Source organism: Dioscorea cayenensis, chromosome 17 (genome assembly GCF_009730915.1).
Source record: "Dioscorea cayenensis subsp. rotundata cultivar TDr96_F1 chromosome 17, TDr96_F1_v2_PseudoChromosome.rev07_lg8_w22 25.fasta, whole genome shotgun sequence".
In the NCBI taxonomy this organism is placed as follows: Eukaryota; Viridiplantae; Streptophyta; class Magnoliopsida; order Dioscoreales; family Dioscoreaceae; genus Dioscorea; species Dioscorea cayenensis.
The window spans coordinates 18,061,116-18,081,350 of NC_052487.1; the positions used below are offsets into that span (position 1 = coordinate 18,061,116).

The 20,235-nt window shown below is 36.9% G+C and overlaps 2 protein-coding genes across 3 annotated transcripts; both read right to left on the reverse strand.

Moving 5' to 3' along the window:
- Positions 1-12,780: 12,780 nt before the first annotated feature.
- LOC120280381 (putative B3 domain-containing protein Os04g0347400) lies at positions 12,781-15,853 on the reverse strand. 2 transcript variants are annotated; one of them, XM_039287215.1, is made up of 6 exons: positions 15,627-15,853; positions 15,242-15,491; positions 14,668-14,784; positions 13,662-13,941; positions 13,434-13,588; positions 12,781-13,263 (listed from the first exon to the last, which is right to left on the reverse strand). In XM_039287215.1, exons 3-6 carry the CDS (start codon positions 14,722-14,724, stop codon positions 12,985-12,987), a joined length of 771 nt encoding a protein of 256 aa, XP_039143149.1. In that variant the 5' UTR covers positions 14,725-14,784; positions 15,242-15,491; positions 15,627-15,853; the 3' UTR covers positions 12,781-12,984. The 2 variants fall into 2 exon arrangements, with proteins under 2 accessions (XP_039143149.1, XP_039143150.1); XM_039287216.1 differs by having other exon boundaries at positions 14,668-14,781; positions 15,242-15,853.
- Positions 15,854-16,037: 184 nt separating this feature from the next.
- Positions 16,038-17,781, reverse strand: LOC120280380 (putative B3 domain-containing protein Os04g0347400). Its single transcript, XM_039287214.1, has 4 exons — positions 17,614-17,781; positions 16,798-17,113; positions 16,524-16,699; positions 16,038-16,423 (listed from the first exon to the last, which is right to left on the reverse strand). The coding sequence occupies exons 1-4, from the start codon at positions 17,668-17,670 to the stop codon at positions 16,175-16,177; spliced, it is 798 nt and encodes a 265-aa protein (XP_039143148.1). The 5' UTR covers positions 17,671-17,781; the 3' UTR covers positions 16,038-16,174.
- Between the last annotated feature and the right edge of the window lie 2,454 nt (positions 17,782-20,235).

Below are 20,235 nucleotides of genomic sequence, written 5' to 3' on the forward strand. Positions count from 1 at the left end.
CATATCAGGTTTGTTATCTTTGATTATTTCTAACTTCTATATAATGGAACATATCGAAACTAAGAAAAAAAAATGCTTAATAAATTATGGCTTAATTTGTTGTTTTGCAGATTATTAGTAATGAGTCTTAAGGAAATATCATGGCTAAAGCCACTTGGCCAAAACCAAGACGTGAAAATTAGAATAATGAGAATATGGGATTGTTATATCCTAACTTCAAAAAAATTCTTTGGTATAGCATTCATAGCAACAAATGCAAAGGTAATCATCATATATTGTCCTATCAAGTTTTGTAAATCTTATTTACATGTTTTTCTTTTATAAATTATATCTATAAAAATGTCTCTTTCAGGGTGATGTCATCTATGTCCAAATAAGAGAAAATGAATGTTCAAGCTTCCGATACATGCTATTTGAAGGAGCAGTATTCCACATATCTAAATTCCAAGTTATGAAAACAACTGCTAAAAATCTATCAATAATGAGAGAATTTGCTATCTTTTTCACATCTAATATACTGCTCAAGTTAATCCTTGATGATTGTACATCTTACCCAAGGCATTACTTCCAATATTTTGATCAAGACAAGATGACACCATATGCAAACTCTGATAAATATTTGATAGGTAAAAAGAATATTTATTATTTAGTCACAATTTTTGCATTTTATAATTAAAATTAAAATTCTAATATCTTATTAATATTATCCAATATATATAATCATACTTTTACTAACAAAATCAAATATCTGTAAAAAAAAAAAAAATACAGATGCAATTGGTACTTTGATCTCTATAAGACCGGGTAATTTTTTTGGGTGGTCACCTAACTTTAATCTTATCTCAAATCGTTACTGAATTTCAATTTAAATCAATTTGGTTACTTTTCTTTAATTTAGTTACACCGGCAAGTCACTATCTAATTGTATGATCCTTTTCTTATGTGGCAGTACATTCATCCTTTCATTGCCAGCTCAATATACTTAGTTGGAGCCTCCATGTCAGCAATGGATGGACATGTCAATAACTAATGCCACATCACTTTAAATGGATGACCACATTAGCTTCATCTTCTTCCCCATTTTTGCTCCTCTTCTCCATTTACCTTTTCTTAGGGTTTTGCTTCCTTTCCTTTCTCTATTAATTGATCCACCATTGTTGTTTCTCCTCTTCTGGTGAGGGAATGAAGTTTGGAGAGGCGTTCACAAACTACCTTCAAATCCTTGATTTTCTTTTGTGATCAGTGATTCAAATCTTTAAATTTTATTCATGTCCTGGTTTTTGAGTATTTTCAGTTTGATTGGATAAAATAATGCTAGTGAGTTTGAGGATGATTGGGTATGAATTGTTTGGAGGCATTGGTGAGCCGATGTTCACATTCTATAGGAGCAATTCAAGCACAGACATTGACCAACATGGCATAGGTGATTGGTGTGTTCTCCATGGATGCTAATAAGCTTAACAAATTGAAGTGGTGGCTTTCCAGAATTCAGGTTTTGTGGAGTTGCTTAGGAGGAGGTGCGTCGATGAGAAATCTGTTGTGAGGAAGACTGCATTGCTTTTGATAACAAAGTCTACAGCTTTGATGACTAGGTTGTGGTTATCTTTCAAGGTATATGGTGAAATGGGGAAGAAGATGAAGCTGATGTGGCCCCATTTAAAGTGATGTGGCATTAGTTGTTAACATGTCCACCCATTGCTGACGTGGAGAGGATGAATGGACTTCTCTGATGCCACATAAGCAAAGGGGATCTGGAAATTGGGCAATGACTTACCTGTGTAACTAAATTAAAAAAAGGTGACCAAATTTATTCAAATTAAAATTCGGTAATCGATTTGAGATAAGACTAAAGTTAGGTGACCACCCAAAAAATTTACCCCTATAGGACCAGTTACTGTTATTCAATTAACAAAGTTTGCAAAAACTGTTCAGAAGAGATATTTTCATCAAAGAGCGAAGGTAAGCAACAAGAAAACATATTTAATTATAGTTTGTACATTTGATATATATGTAATCACCTAATATTATGACCATCTTCAATTAAATAAAAATAAAAGCGGCGATAAACTTAGAATAACTATATGGGAATCCTGCTTTCCTCAACTCAATGATCATGATCTGTTACAAATGCAATCAAGGCCTATACTCATCATTGTTGGCACTATTGTTCAAACATTTCAAGGTGAGTACAAAATGTTATAATAAATAATTATTGCTATACGTGAATAGACAGTCAACAACTACTAACATTTCAAATTATTTAACAGAAACCGTATATTTGGCTTCTACTTTGGCAACTCGAATTTATGTCAATCTAGATATACCGGAGATAAAAATTATCAAAGAATAGTACAACTAATACTTAACAATTTGGAAAAGAAGCCCAATTTGATTTCTAAACTCACAAATAACCATTTGTGAAATAAAACTGTAGGACTTGAAAATCAACAAGTGCAGTTGCTATCTATGAATTATGTAAAACTGGGAAGGACTTGAAAATCACAAATAACCCGAATGAAGAAGCCACTTTGCAACAAAAAATCTCACAAGATGAATATGCAAAAATTGATCAATTATTGAAATTTGACCCAACAACAATCGGTGTAAGTAAAAATAATCATATCTTGAAGTTTAATTCCCTAATTAGTAAATGATATCAATATAAAATTATTGCTAAATAATGACAATTACTAATTTTGTTAAAAAAAATGTATAGGTAACTATGTTCAAATGTGATGTATGGGTTGAGAATATCGACACATCTAATGGTTGGTTTTACAACTCCTGCAATGTTTGTAACAAACGGCTTGCTGAATCAAGATATAGTTATTCTTGTTACAAGCACGGACCTACAACTTCCAAGGTGGTGTAAGTATAATAAATAATTCCATATTAAATCTACCTTATTTAACATAATTATAATAATTATTTGGACAAAATAATCATGTTACAGGATGAGGCTACCTATGATTGTGAAAGATGAAACTGGAGATATGGAAATAATTACCTTTGATAAACTTGTTGAATCCAAGATGAACATAAATCTTAATTTGTTATGCGCGACAGAAGAGATCTAAAAAATAATAGTGATTGAATAAATTCATAGTATTATCAACAAAAAAATTAGTTTAACTGTTGGTCTCACACAACAAGCAATTAAAGATAATGTGCTCACCTACAAAATTTATGATGCAAAGTCTATTATTTTACATGGAGAAAGCTCAAAGGGGAAAAACCTGTACAACTAGGAATAGAAGAACAAACTGAGCAATCCACATTAGAAATTGATGAAGCAAGCAACAAGCGTAAAGTAAGTGAACTACTGGAATCATCATGTAAGATTGAAAGTCCTTCAGATCTATGCATTAAAACCTTAACAACAAAGAAACAAAGAAACACACATAAGCAAGGAAAAAAATCACAAAGACAGCGAAAAAGCATAAGCACTTGCATATGAGGAAAAATATGAGATGGAATAACACTTTCAAATTTATATAAAAAAGATAACTACTTTTCCTACAAGCTAGTAAACCAAGTGATATCTATTACAATAATACTATAAAACTACCATAAACTCGAAATAATGACTAATGTTGTTTTATCCTTTAATAGAATGAAGATGAAAGAATTATGTAATACTATGTTTGGTTATATGATTGCTATGCATGTTTTTAGTAATCTCAATAATTTTAATAATGGAGATAAATTTTAAGGTTTTTTTTTTGTTTAAGAAATTTGCATTAGACATAATAAAGCTTTGCAAATGATCTCTTTGCTTCAAATAATGCATGTTTATTGTCTGAGCCAAACAACATGGAAATTCTTGCATTTCATGCTCTTTTGCTGATTTATGACAAATCAAAGATGTATGTACTAAGTTTGATCTAAGGTTTACTCATTAGACCTGTTTGTCTATTGGTTTCTTAGTTAAATCCTTTGAGAAGCATGATCTTTAAAAGTTGAAAGAACAATTCTATCATCTTTGATTTGAAACATTATGCTATTGTATAATTTCAATCTATTTGTATTACTCATAGAAGAGAATTATAGCATGTGATAAGTGCTTGTGTATAAATATTACTAAGTATACTTTCCTTACATTGAGCATCATTTTTATCAAATTTTATGGCTCATTCGTGTGTATTTGCGTTTTTTGTGCATTCAGGGTTGTGGAGACACGTTTGGAAGAAATGAAGCAAAAATAGATCATGGATGCAATTATTGAGGAAACTCTTGGACCAAACAAGGATCAAGGCATACGTTGTGCTTATAGACATTGTTTATATATAAATAATATAACATATTCCCTAATAAAACCTAATGTCCTAATGGAACCCAAATCCCAATTTAATTTAAATTCTAATATATCCTAATCATAGATATATTTAGAATTAAAATTTAAACATCCTAATCTTAATCTTAATTCATTATTTGGTTGTCTTGGACTAGAATACAAATCTCGAGACAAATAATGAAATACAAATTACAAAATTGCCATTGAGAATTTATCTCGAGGGAAAAAAATACAAATTACAAAATTGCCCCTGAGAACATATCTCGAGGCATAAATTCAAATTGCAAAATTGTCCCTGAAAACATATCTCGAGGCAAAATGCAAATCACAAGATTGCCCTTGAGAACACATATCTTGAGGCAATTATCTCAATTCTTAAGATAGCCCAAATACACATCCTGAGATAATTCTAAATTTCATGTGGCCTGAGAACAGATCTCGAGGCAATTTGAGAAATGCAAATCCCGAAGCACCTAAGCGCATATCCTGAGGCAAATAGGGTTAATTGAATTTCTTTTAAAAAAATTTAATTGAAGTTCTTTAAAAAAAAATTTTAATTGAATTTCTTTTAAAAAAATTCAAATTTGAAATTAATTTAAATTTTATCCTATCCATCCGTTGTGATTGTACAGGGGGGTTTGGATATTATGGATAAGAACTAGCAAATTTCTTTTAAAGGGGAGGATTTTCTTCTATTTTAGAGGGGGGACTGAAAAAAATAAAAATAGAGAAAAAAAGAGGAAGAAAGCCAAGGAAAGAAGGGAGGCAGAAAAAGAAAGGAAGAATAAGAAAAGAAAACAGAAGGGAGAAAAAATCAGATGAGGAGGAAAAAAAGAAAAGAAAAAAAAAGGAGAAAATAAGAAGAAAAGATAAAAAAAAAAATCAGGAGAGGAGGAACAATTTAGAGAGAAAAAAGAGACAAGAAAAAGAGGTTTGCTTGAGTGGCTAAGATAATGCCGCCAAGCATGCCTGATGCTGCTATCTTTTCGTGTTGTTGTTGTCACCATCACCGACACCGTCGCCGCTGCTACTAATGACAGATGTCACTAATAACCGCTGTCACCACCGTCGTTGCTGCTAATGCTCACTGGTTGCTATCGTGTTGATGTCGCCGTCACCATAATCACTGCTAACTGAAATGAAGAAGGAGAAGACAGAGGGAAGAAGCCAAAGCCCTCGGAGAAAAAAAAAGAGAAGATTTGAAAGAATAAAAAAATCAGAAGAGAAGAAGAATAAAAAAATCAGAAGAAAGATTAATAAAAAGAAAAAAGAAAAAAAACACATGCACGCACATGCATGCATTTCTTCTCCCTCGTGATCTCTCTTTCCCGTGAACAAGAACTCGAACATTCTCAATCTCTCTCCTCTCTTTTATCATCTTCTCCACCAAAACCTCGGATCTGATCGGCGATGGAGACGACGACACCTTCTACAACCTCGCCACCGACATCTATGAGCAGGGCTGGGGCCAGAGCTTCCACTTCTCTCCTTCCATCCTTAACCTCTCTCACTGCGACGCCACGCGCATCCATGAAGAACATACCGCCGATCTTATCAACGCGCAGCTAGGCCTCAAAGCCCTCGACATCGGATACAGCGTCGGTGGTCCGATGTGTGCAATCGCGGCTCACTCCCGGGCAAACATCATGGGAATCACCATCAACGAGTATCAAGCTACCCGTGTGCGTGTTCACAACCGGAAAGCCGATCTCGACTCGATCTGCGACATGGTGTGCGGCAACTTCCTCTCGATGCCCTTCGCCAAGGTATCCTTTGATGCAGCTTACTCCACCAAAGCCCGCTTTTGAGTCAAAGACCTCTGACAAGGATTAAAAACGATGAATCTACATGGAACCTGACGCACATTGGAGGTGCTCCTGTACATCAAGCTGTACTTTTTGACGAGAATGGTAGTGCAACATCATCGTCCGACACACAATCTCATTTGTCTAGGCTTGTTTTGACTCTAAACGGCAAGAGTTTCTGGAACCAGGAGAGGCTATTATCATGATCTCAAAAGTTAAGAAAATACAGAAACTACAAACAAGAAGGTGCAACTCATCCTCACCCACAAACCGAAGTTGATTAGGCAACATAAATAGGACTCAGGTCACTGCTCACAAGAGACAAGCTCTTATCTTCAAAAGGAAAGGGAAGCTAGCTGAAGCGAAGGAAGAGCTAAAGAAGGCAAAGTACTTGAGAAGCGAATAGAAGAACAAGAACTTTTAGGTGGAGCTAGGGATTCTGATTCTCGTAATGATATTAATGATGTGGCTCATGCTGTAACTATGGAGAATAATGAAGCTTTGGAGGATAATGCATAAGACCTTCCTAATGAATATAATTATGACTATGATGATCATGTTGATGAGTCGATTGGACTAAAGAAAAGCATGGAAAATCAGAAAATTATGTTAGCGTGGATACTCACATTTGTTGCACTCCACTAATTGCAGAAGCCAATAATGATGGTGTGTAGGAGATGTTTGTTGCTATGTGACTATGTCTTACTTTTGTTGAATATTGATAAAAAGACTTTCTTTTTCAAAACTGTGCATCCATAAATAATCAAGGAATATGAGTCCCACCATTGCCCATGGCAGCAAAGAGACGACCACCGATAACATGCCAGGAATTCTGATAAAATTCCATGTTAAAACCGTCAGGGCCAGGGGACTTACCTCGGGGAAGATCTAACAAAGTCTGATAGACTTCCTCACGGGTAACTTCCTGAATAAGATTGAGATTGCCCGACTCAGAGATGGGAGGGAGGTAGCATTTTGAGGAGCACTCCAAAGTTGGTGATAATATCTGAGGGAAGCTTGATCAATAGCAGATGGTTCACTGTATGTATTACCGTTGAGATCTTCAATCTGTGAAATAAAGTTAATTAGTATGTGCACGAAAACTATAAATAGAGTGAAAGAACTGAGTGCATCTGTCACAATCTTTAGTCCACCGAAGATGAACTTTTTGAGCCCATTTTATGTTACTTTGGCGCTGAAGAGCAGAGAGTTTAGCATATTGCTCCATCAAGATGTTATAAGAATTGTTATCAAGATCATTATTTTCAAGATTATAGATGAAATCTTCGGTGCGAATAATAGAAGAATCTAAATCATTAAAACCGGAAGACTTCCAGGAATTCGAATTTGAGCGAGTACGGGAAAGCAAATGGGTGAAGGCTTGCATAGGGTTACCATGAGGAAAAAAATACCATGCCTTCTTCACAGCTTATGGCAGCCCACAAAATCAAGCCATAAATTTTCAAACCTAAAAACATGCTTACGATGATTATGAAAAAGACTAATTGTGACAAAGAGGGGAGAATGATCGGAAAAAGAGCGATGGAGATGATTAAGAGTATAGGACTTGAAAAGATCGTTCCACTTAATGTTCACCAGACAACGATCAAGCCTAGTGACAAGGTCCCCTTGCGTATATCCCGCAAGTGCACTGGTTTGTCGAAGTAATAATCCCAGATGAGCGGGTATCGAATCCACAGGGAGTAGGGAATAAAAACACTTAATCCGCTTCTTAGCTATGTGAAAGATCAATAGTGATAAATGTGACAATGATTCAATTCTCAAAAGTAAAAACAACAAGTAAGAGAGCATGAGTAAAGGAGGAGGTAAGGCAATCGATAAAGATGGGGTACTCGGATAATGCTCCTGCTAGGATAATTGTTTCAAGTGCAAGAACCCTCTATTATGCTTCCTAATCAATGCAATGGTGAGTCATGGAAATCCTTAATTACATAGTCCCAAATCTAAGGTCAACTATGCCTAACTCTATACATGTCCCGAAGGAGAGATTAGATAACCTCTCAACCTCGCACTCAAATAGAGTTGTAAAGAGCTCTAGGGATTCCAAGTGATAAATCTCTTCCTAATTATAGACCTAACCCTTTGGTCCAGGTGGAAGGTTCCTAACCACGATTAAGCCCTAGATACTAAGATCACCTCAACGCTTCACTCCGTTGCACGCGCAACTAAGCCCCAGCGGAGGGTCATCCCTTAGACCATTCACTCTATTATGGCCGCAAAGAACTCGAGGAACGGAGGTAGAATCTATCACGTCGGAGGGGAAAGGGGACGCTCCTGTACCTCTCGACTCACCCCCTCAACCCTCTCCAACCTAGCTTTGTCTAACGCTCGTGGTTGTCACTCACTCACAAGGTTACCAACAAGAACTCTCAACCCTAGTGTCACTCTAGGGGAAATGTTCATACAATCAAGCATTCAAGGTTGGAACTCACAATAAACATCAATTAATTGAAAGCATAATAAAGAAATTCAATGAAACGAATACATCCTAGGGTTCACAAATATCCAAGTACCCACTAGGGGTTTAGCTCTCCATGGAGCTAAGTACAATCAAAGAAATAGAATGTAAAAGCAATGAATCCATAGATAAACCCCCTCGATGGTCGTGTCGATGGTCTTGTGGAAAGTCCTCTACTCGTCGTCCAAGGATTCCCTCATCCGGTATAGGATACGGCTTGACGAAAGCTCTCCTACCAACCTTCTTCCTAAGGAATGACGATGTCGGAGCCGTAGAACCTTTCCAAAACCTTAGCCAATACCTCTCAAAACCCTAACCGAAGCCCTCTCTCAAGTTGGGGAAAAGATGGAGAAAAGAATAATGAAATCGGGGCCGAATCGGCTTTAAATAGGGCTGGAATCGGGTGACCACACGGGCCTATGGATTTTTCACACGCCCATGTGGAATTTCCACATGGCCGTGTATAATTTCCACACACCCGTGTGGATTCTCTAAATTCCTATTTTCTCAACCGGCTGTGAACATTGCTGCTATAGTACTTTGCTACAGTGTTCTGCTACAATATCCGGCCTGAATAGCTTCCTGAATCCATGCTTTCATCGGGGTAACGCAAACGGGCACACGTTCACATCGTGGATCACTTGCTTCTTTAATGACGGACAAATTGGTGGAGATCTTGTTCTATGTGCATAAGTCGGAATGCTTGAGTGTGACTGCCCTTGTGCCCCTCCAAATGGTTGTGCTAACTCAAATACGAGGAGGTTGGCACACACTCTAATATCTCGCACCCGACCTATGTCTTCGCGTTTGAACCTTAGCAAGATTTCCTCCAAAATCGGTGCATTATGATCCACATTGGCTTCTTTCCTTCATACTCGGCCTCACAACCCTACCTGCACAAAAGTAACATAAAAACACACATATTAGTGTAAAAACCCGAGAAGAGTAATGCTCAACATAAGGAAAGAATGCTTCGCATTAATATCACACAAGCACTTATCACCTAGCCCAGCGACGAGCTGTGCCAAGCTGATTGTTACACCAGGTGTAAGGGGAACGGGAGAATTTTAAGTCCATAAGGTTGTTTTTATCAACAAAATCAAGGAAACAAATGCGATTTACGAATATAATAAAAAAAGGGACCACCTTTGTGATCAATTCTAGAAAGAACAGAATTAAAGTCTCCTAAAACCAACCAAGGAAGATGAAGACCATTAATTTTAGAAAGTTACTGCCAAAGAAGACACTAACTACGGCATTGAAGAGAGTTATAAATCACATAAATAATAAAACTCGAAGAAGACTGAGAGGTCGCTGCCAAATAAAGCGCGCGACAAGAAGAGACGTTAGCGGTAACCTTACCAATGATAGGGTTCCAAATGACGATAATACCTCCTGAAAACCCATCAGACAAGATCACAACCCACTGCAATCTCCTAGGGATTTTATTACAAAAACGATCAACACGCTCCGATTTGGCCCGGGTCTCCACAAGACAAACAAGAAGCTGTTTGAGGGTTCTGATGAGCCGGAAAACTCTGGAATAAGTGTCGCGAGCAGAGATACCCCTGCAGTTCCAACATAAGATTTTAGCTGTACTCATTAGGATAATAATAAAGAGAGAAATAACATAACCATTCATATCTAAACGTGTAAAAGCGAGGAAACAGATAAAAGAGAGCAAATAGCTTAGGAGCGGGAGCTTCCTGCCTCGACTCTCCCCTTCTTTGGCAACACATCGCTAGTCTGAGAGTTTTTCCTGATCAGAGCATCCCTTCTTGCCTCTTCTTGGTACTGATTGAGGGTCATGTCATCATCCGGATCACCATCATCAGACATTTCCTCATGTTCATCAGCAGAGAAATCCTCATCTTTAGAGCTATCCTCCTCAATGAGACCCGGATCCAAAGCTGAGGACACCTTTTCTACTTGGGAGGAATGAGACTGATCTCCGATGCATGCAGGGGAGGCAATATCCTGCAGAGAAGAGCGAAGGATAGGATGAGGGAAAGAAGAACGAAAAGAGCTTCTGTTCTTTCCAATGTCTCGGGTAGATAGATCGAGGGACAGATGAGTGGGAAGGTTAGGCACAAAGCTGGCATTAGAGATTGGCTCAATGTCTAGGGAAAGGGCCACAACAGGCGTACTATCCTTGGGATTAGGAGAGATGATCTCGGGGGAAGGATCAATAGTTAGATTGGCAGGACAAGGGTTGATGGGGGAAATATCTAGAGTGTCAAAGATCTGGACGCTATGGCTGGCGTGCCAGCCAAGGAACCACCCTCTACCTACAAAGGTTCTTCAGCCACGTGGGCTATAGGAAACGGGGTCACTAGATTCAGCAGCAACGGTACTCGATTCAGCTGCAGGTCTCCAGGGCACATGATCGGCACGAGAAGCACCGTCCCCATCCTCGAGCTCTACCCCGCCAGTGAGAAACCAGTAACCACGGTCTGTACTCTGTCTTCGACAAAGGTTGTTCCGATTCAGAGGGATTAACAGATGAGTGCTTCATAGACGTGGAAACAGAAATGCCCATCTACTGTTCGTCTTCCATGGTGACCTGGGTTGTATCCTCCACCGGCACTCGCGTGGAGCGAGTGGGCAGTCGGATATCACCGGCTCCCACGGACTCAGAACGAGCACAGGCCTTACTTCCATGTCCCACCAGTCCACAGTTATAGGAAAAGGTCGGCAGCCGTTCGTATAGGACAACAACGAACACACTGTGAAGATCGTCCCCTATCCAGATCCCCGGGCAAAGGGGCTTAGAAAGGTCGATCTCGATGCAGACACGAGCGAACCTTGATCGGGTCAGTGTGGAGGTGAGCTCATCAATTTTGATAAGGTTACCAAAGTTACAAGCAATTGTTTCAAGAGTCTCACCATCCCAGCACTCGACTGGGAGATTGTGAAACTGCACCCATATCGCAGCAGTATTAAGCTTAGCAAATGATGGTTCAAAGAAAGGTTTCCAGGGAGACAATTGCAGTATAATTCCATTCACATACCAGGGACCTCCAAGAAGGAGATGTTTCATTGCTAGTTCAGAGGAGCATCTGATCAATAGGAAACCATTTGGTAAGTCTGAAATAAAGATTTCGCCAAATTCTGCCCATTTAGATAAGAGAGTGGATTTCACTTGTTCAAATGGAGGGGGCTTTTCAAACAATTTTCCATATAAGGCATGCTGAAAATTTCTACGGCCACGTCCCAGAGCCTCAATATCCAGCTTAACGAAGCTGGTGGTGGACGTCTTGAGTTTGTTCAAGATGGGCCAAATTCTGCCCATTTAGATAAGAGAGTGGATTTCACTTGTTCGAATGGAGGGGGCTTTTCAAACAATTTTCCATATAAGGCATGCTGAAAATTCCTACGGCCACGTCCGAGAGCCTCAGCATCCAGCTTGACGAAGCTGGTGGTGGACGCCTTCAGTTTGTTCAAGAGTTATTCATTGTGAAAGGGGGAGTAGTTAATTGTCTGAGAAAGAGACGATGCAATTTGAGACCAAGACTTGTTTTGGGACCGGGGGAGGGGGTTGGCCCTCGCTTGCCATAGCAAGGGGGGTGGGAGAACGAGGGTAAACGTTCAGAGATCAAAGAGCACGAGGCAGAGTTAACGCTTGTTAAACATACACACATCACAATGGCCAACAACAGCTCATGCCTTCTCGAGTGTTAGAAGTCGATAAGGCATTGACATGTTAAACTTAAATGTTTTTGACTTGTCAATGATGATCCAAAGTTGAAGGAATGTTCTTAGTTACTACTAAGCAAAAGAATGGGACAGTGATGGATATCTAACATTTGACAAAGAATTGATTCATCATATTGAAATATCAAATTGTTGAATTGTTTGCTAACTGCAAAGAAAGCCATCAGAAAATATCCAACATTTTAGTAATTTGGTCCCACTAATCCTGTGGTGGTTGTGGTTGTTGTTTTGTTCTGGCATGTGCTCAATGGTAAGATTTTGAAGAAAGAAAGGTCTGAAAGGGCAAAGCAAAAGCATCAGCATTCAAAAAACATGGCAATTTGCAAGGAAAATCCATGATTGATAGAAGATGTTCTTAGCATTGCAGCAGATTCAGATAATAGCAACTAGAAGGTCTGAAACCGACAGACATATATCAACAGTAAATTTATTTGATGATACCGAATTTTGAAGAATACGAATTTATGGAAACTCACATGACCAAATGCTAAGCTTAAAAGTAACACAAATTTTCTGAATTGATTCATAAATCGTACTCATTGCAAACGGTCGAGTCACAAACACCATGCGAAGTCCATAATACAAAGCAAAATACCACAAAGTCGATTCAAATAAACAACAAACATTAGTTCAGAATTCAGGCTTACACAGTAGGACAGAAGTAGAACAATGTTCGAGCTCGCTCGTGAGACCTACACTTCATCTTCATATGATGTCGAAACTCTCCCATGAGACACGCGCTTGATCTTAACGTCAAACAAATTGTCTCGTTTTGAAACATGAGTGAAGATGCAGGAGTCACCAATTTCCAATTTGTAGTGTTCACAAAACTCACTCCAACCTTTTCCCAATCTAGGTGTTTGCGGACTATATGAAAAAAACACGGTCCACAACCTCCTGTCCGGACCCCTAATAGTCACATCGTGAGATGATTTGAGGCCAGTTGATGCGCAGACCCAAAGAGGGACACTCTGCATTGACAATATGAACATTCACAATCACTGAAAAAGAACAATAATGTTGCTCTTGGATAAAACATTACAAAGAAGTGGTTAGTTAATCAATTACATAATTTTAAAATCAGTTGGACTGAGCATGGTCTAAAACAAAGATTACAGAAAAGGCACAAGCGAATACTTACAATTCTGCAGTGAACCAAGCTGGTTTTGTGTATCTTTTTCTCATACTGAATTATGTTCTCAATACAACTGGTTTCGTCCTCTGATATTATTCCCACAGACGGAGAAGAAACATTGGTTTCATCACAGTTGTTGGCCAATGGAATCTGGCCAAGACCTGAATAAATTCAAATAAATGTTTCAAATTGACTTTCATCGACAAATACTTTGAAAGAAAGACAACAACTTACTACTGTTTGAATCTTCACTATTAATACGGAAATTGTTGATTCTGCAACCACTGTGACCAAAGACCTTCAGAGTAAAAACCATGTTACCCACATAATGGAAGAAAAGAACACATCCTTCACTGAGGCCATGGGCTTTGATCATTTGTTCCCAACCATCTGTGAAGAATAAACCTTCTTCGGTTTCTTGAACTTTTATGTGCCAAAATATACCAGCCGATAATATGATGGCTTTTCCATGGTTGTCATCAATAACATGCCGAACAAATGCTGGTGGAATGCACTAAAAAAAACAACAAAGTTAGAAATTATTTCAAGAGATAGATAGAACTTCTTTCCATATTGTCATATAAACCAAAAACATTAGCCTCTTCTTTACACATACTCGAGGTATTCGCTTTTAGAAAAATATTTGATATATAGTACTAGATAAAATGGATATTTTTAATATAATGAAATGTTAAAAAAAAGGAAGTTCGCCAAAATTATGTTTTGTTTTGTTTAGTCCCTTTGAGAAGGAAAATGCTTCTCTTTAGCATTTCATCATAGTAAAAATGTATATTTTATCTGATTCTATACGCCAAACATTTCTCTAAAAACCAATACCTCAGAATATGTTCAGAGTATCTTCAATAACAACAGAGTGACTAGTTATTATCAGTCAAAACCTTAGTTTCATCCTCATTAACCTCTCCCATATACAAAAATAAGAGATTCTGCAATAGCAAAATATGTACCCACCTCTGCTAGCAGTATAACACTAAAAGGTGTAGACATGGCTAAAGCTGAATCAAATTTCAGAACTAAATGAAAAGGATCAAGCTACGTCATGGTCAATAATGGATGATGCAATGAAAAACCCAAATATCATACAACAGTAACCACATTTTAAGGGGGAAAAAAGCAGAACACATAATATTTAACTAATATTCAGTCTTAAAGGGATGTCCTAAGTAAACTTTTGAGACAAGCTTCAATGGCCAAATATACAACAAAAAGATAGACTTACAAATCTAGAACCACTAAGAAGAACCTTGACGAACTCGAGCCTCGGTGTTTCACTCATGCTTGTGTATGGTGCAGTGATGAAGATGAGAACCCTCCTTCAAGACTTGAGCTTTCTCTTCTTAACCCACCCACAAACCCAAAAAGCAGCAACAACAACAACAACAACAAAAAATTATCAAAAGTCAAGAAAACCAACTTGGGAAAATAGAACAAAGAAGAAGAAGAAGAACAACAACAACAACAAATTATCAAGAGTCAAGAAAACCAACTTGGAAAAATATAACAAATCCAGTCGCAAATCCTGCCCTAATTCCAGTTGCTAACATGGCATTGAATCTAAAACTCTGAAGTTTTTCAGACTTTCTCGGTTGCAATAAAAGTAAAAGAAGAAGAAGAAGATGAATATGGTTACAAATCCTACCCTAATTCCACGTCCTAGCATGCCACTGAATCTAAAATTAAGAAAAAAATCACAACTTTTCAGTTTCAATCACTCGAAATTCAATGAAAAATGCAAGAACAGAAAGAGAAACAGACCCAATCCACAAGAAAACAAAGAGAAGAAACCTGCATACCTCTTCCCCTGTGAGGCGTTGCGGCAAAAGAAACCCTCAGCGTTGCAAGTAACTTGCACGCTATCAAACCCTAAACAAAGCTGAGAAGTGAGAATCAAAGTGAACATCTTCTCCGGACTTTTAAGGCTGCAGTGATGCAAGTCCCTGTCTTCCATTATTCCTATAATAAGCATCTGAGACAAAAAGCCAAAAAAAAGGTCCTCCAAACACTCTACACAAGAGTTTTTCACCATCTTTGGAAACTGCCACCCTGCTGAATTCCAAAATTTCAAATCTTTTGCCATTAAAACTTCAAATCTCTGCTCTATGCTTTTGAGTTATATCAAGCCAAAAATTTGAAAATTGTTGTACTAAATTACATCAATGTAGACAGAGAGGTACAAACTTGCAACTCGGAAGAAGAAATGAGGCCTTTTCATCTCCTGCAAAGTAAGTATCACGAGAATAGAAAGCAATGATGACTTTTTTTCATGTGAGTTTGGCATCGGAGAGGACGAATCGCTGGCGACGAGAGTAGAGGCGGTGATCATCTTCTTCTTTGTCTTCTTCGCCGGCAGGAGATGCCGGCCGGTGGCCGGAAGTGGAGACGAGGCGGAGAGCATGGATCGAGGAGAGAAGAGGAAAAAGCATGGGTTTTTGTTTGACTAGGGTTTACCTTTAAATTTTTCGATTTAACCCTCGCTTTCTTGAAGTTTTGCAATTTGGTCCTCTTCTTTTTTTTTTTAATTTTCATTTTTCTATAGGCCTTTTGAGTCTTGACACACACATATATACATATAGAGATAAAGCTTGAACATTCAACACATTCATTCATTTTTACCACATTAAACAGAAATGACCACTGATACTCAAAACATTGCACAAAAACCTTGTTCTACATCATAAACCTTTCTAAAGTGTCACAAGAACAACAGAGTTGACACAAATATTTTGTCATGAGCTTTGTTTTTTGGTTATCTGGACATGCATTATGTTCTTGTTTTCTGAATCCAGTTCAAAGATACATGTATCTCCTTCTTGCAAATTCTTTTCCCCAGAGAACACACTCCAACCTTTACCGAATTTCGGTGATCGTGTGGGGCAAGAAAGATGCACTGTGAATGTCTTCCCTTCTGAATCTGTGAGTATCACCGTCTGAGATGTCGAAAAACCATTTGATGAACAGAATGAAAGAGGAACACTCTGCATCCAAATATGATCAAAGAAAAATTACTGTCTTTCCATGAATGTATTAATCAGTGCAATTTGATTGATTAATGTGCAAAATATATGCATGGCTTACCAGATAGGAATAAATCAAGTTGCTTCTGGTTATTGTTTTGCTAAATTGAACTTCTTTCTTTATGTCGATAAATGGAGCCGAAAAACGACTTATATGTGAGTTCTTCTTCTTCAATTCCATTCGTTGAATATTTCCCGGCAACTTGGATTTCTCAATGTTGATGCTTCTCACATCATCTATGAATCATTTCAAATGGTAATCTAACATTAATTTAGTAACTAACATGAGTAGCAAGTACTAAACTCAGTAAGTAAAAGGCCAAAAGAAAACTAACTCTTCATTGCATTAATCTCAGTACTGGTGTCATCAGCAGGACTGATTAATTTCCTCTTCTTTAGAGTATTGAATTGTCGACAACCACTTTTATCGAAAACCTTTATAGTGAAAACCATGTTGCCTTCGTAGCGGAACACAAGAGAAAAACCTTCATTGAGTTCAAGGGCTGACACTAATTCATCCCAACCGTCTCCGAAGAACAATTCTTCGCCGTCTGCTTGAATTTTTACATGCCAGAATTTTCCAAGAGAGAATATGGTGGCTTTTCCATGATTATCATCACTGATATGTTTGACAAATGCCAGTGGAATTGACTACAAGTATTATGAACAAGCTAAAATAAGCCATTCTGATACTTGACAAAGCTAAAACACACGCACACAATTGGAAGTCTAATTCTGCAGAAATTGAAGTTCTTAACTCCAACAATTAGCATGATATTATGGATTATTAGAATGACAAAATATCTAATAATTAAACACTCTTACACTGCAGTACAGAAATCATGTAAATATATATATAATAACATAAGAAACACAAGCAAATTAAGAGCTATCTCTAACTTGAGAACATAAGCTCAGTTACTATTCTTAAAAAATCCAAGAAGAACTAGAATAACACACACACACATATATATAATCACAATAAATACAAGCAAATTAAAAGCTAACTCTCAGATGAGAAGTTCAGGTAGTACTCATGAAAAAGCTAACAAGAAATGGGAACAGAACAGTAAAATATTACAGTATATATATTTACATATTAAAACCATTGAAATAATTCAGTGAGAATTATCATGAGTGGAGAGGCATACAAGTTTGCAACCCTGTTGAAGGACCTTGAAGAACTGAGGCCTTTGTGCTCCATCCATGGCCAAGTAAACAAGGAGTGGTAAGTTTGGAATCACTATTTTGTAGAGGGAAAGCAGAAGTTTTTATCTTTTATGTAGCCATTTCTAGTTACACACAGCATTGACACTTGTCAATAATTTTCAGATATCACCTGACGAGTGTTATCACTTTTAACTCTTCCCACCCAAATATATACATATAGAAACAATGGAATTATTTAATATAATATTGCCTGTATAAAACACTCATATTTTAAATATGTATATTAGATTTTTAATATAAAGGAGAGAGAGAGAGAGGAGATCTCTTCAATTCTTTAATAGTTTGTATTTTCAGTCAAAACTTAGGAGTTCTATAAAATTTTACTAAAAACGAAGCTAACAGTATTTGTATTTATTATAGAAAATGAGAGTACTTATAGACTAATTGTATTTGAATTTATTACAAATACTCGACTAACGGTATTTAAATTTATTATAAAAAATAAGAGTAGTATAATCAACACTCTTATGGACTAACGGTATTTGAATTTATTACAGAAAATGAGAGTACTATAATCAAAAGATCTCGAATTCAAAATTTGTTGAAAACAGGCCGGGTTACTGGTTTAAGGAATTACTAGTTATAAGTGTGAGCTCTCATTCATTAATTCATTCAGTTTTACCACATTAAAGAGAAATGACCACTGATATTCAAGACATTGATCAAATACATTGCACAAATCCCTTGTTCTACATCATAAAGTTTAACAAGAACAACAAAGATGACACAAAAAATAGTTTGTTATGAGTTTTGTTTTTTGTTTATCTGGACATGCAGTATGTTCTTGTTTTCTGAATCCAGTTCAAAGACACATGTATCACCTTCTTGTAAATTCTTTTCCCCAGAGAACACACTCCAACCTTTACGGAATTTCGGCGATCTTGCAGGGCAAGAAAGATACACTGTGAATGTCTTCCCTTCTGAATCTGTGAGTATCACCGTCTGAGGTGTCGAAAAACCATTTGATGAACAGAATGAAAAAGGAACATTCTGCATCACATAAGATCAAAGAAAAATCACCCATCTTTTCATGAATGCATCAATCAGTGCAATTTGATTAATGTTCAAAATGCATGGCTTACCAGATAGGAATAATTCAAGTTGCTTTTGGTTATTGTTTTGCTAAATTGGACTTCTTTCTTTATGTCGATAAATGGAGCCGAAAAATGACTTATATGTGAGTCCTTCTTCAATTCCATTTGTTGAATATTTCCCGGCAACTTGGATTTCTCAATGTTGATGCTTCTCACATCATCTATGAATCATTTCAAATGGTAATCTAACATTAATGTAGTAACTAACATGAGTAGCTAATACTAAACTCAGTAAGTAAAAGGCCAAAAGAAAACTAACTCTTCATTGCATTAATCTCAGTACTGGTGTCATCAGCAGGACTGATTAATTTCCTCTTCTTTAGAATATTGAATTGTCGACAACCACTTTTATCGAAAACCTTTATAGTGAAAACCATGTTGCCTTCGTAGCGGAACACAAGAGAAAAACCTTCATTGAGTTCAAGTGCTGACACTAATTCATCCCAACCATCTCCGAAGAACAATTCTTCGCCGTCTGCTTGAATTTTTACATGCCAGAATTTACCAAGAGAGAATATGGTGGCTTTTCCATGATTATCATCACTGATATGTCTGACAAATGCTAGTGGCATTGACTACAAGTATTATGAACAAGCTAAAATTAGCCATTCTAATACTTAACAAAGCTAAAACACACAATTAATTGGAAGTCTAATTCTGTACAAAGTTCTTAACTTGTTTATAATTTCTAACAATAACATGTCATTCTGGATTTTCCAAATTTTTCAGAATGACAAAATAGCAAATAAAAACTCACCCTGGAGTTCTAACAATAAATACTCAAATTAAGAGCAGTCTTTAACTTGAGTATCTGAGAACATAAGCTCAGTTACTATTCTTAAAAAATCCAAGATGAACTAAGATATAACACACATATAATCACAATAAATACAAGCAAATCAAAAGCTAACTCTCAGATGAGAAGTTCAGGTAGTACTCATGAAAAAGCTAACAAGAAATGGGAACAGAACAGTAAAATATTACAGTATATATATTTACATATTAAAACCATTGAAATAATTCAGTGAGAATTATCATGAGTGGAGAGGCATACAAGTTTGCAACCCTGTTGAAGGACCTTGAAGAACTGAGGCCTTTGTGCTCCATCCATGGCCAAGTAATCAAGGATGGTAAGTTTGGAATTACTATTTTGTAGAGGGAAAGCAGAAGTTTTTATCTTTTATGAAGCCATTTCTAGTTACACACTGCTTTGACACTTATCAATAATTTTCAGGGATCACCTGACGAGTGTTATCACTCTTCCCACCCAAAAATGTACTTATAGAAACATTAATGGAATTATTTAATATAATTATGCCTGGATAAAACACTCATTTTTTAAATATATATATATATATATTAGATTTTTAAAATAGTGAAGAGAGAGAGATCCCTCCTATTCTTTAATAGTATGTAATTTTAGTCAAATCTTGTGAAATTTATAAAATT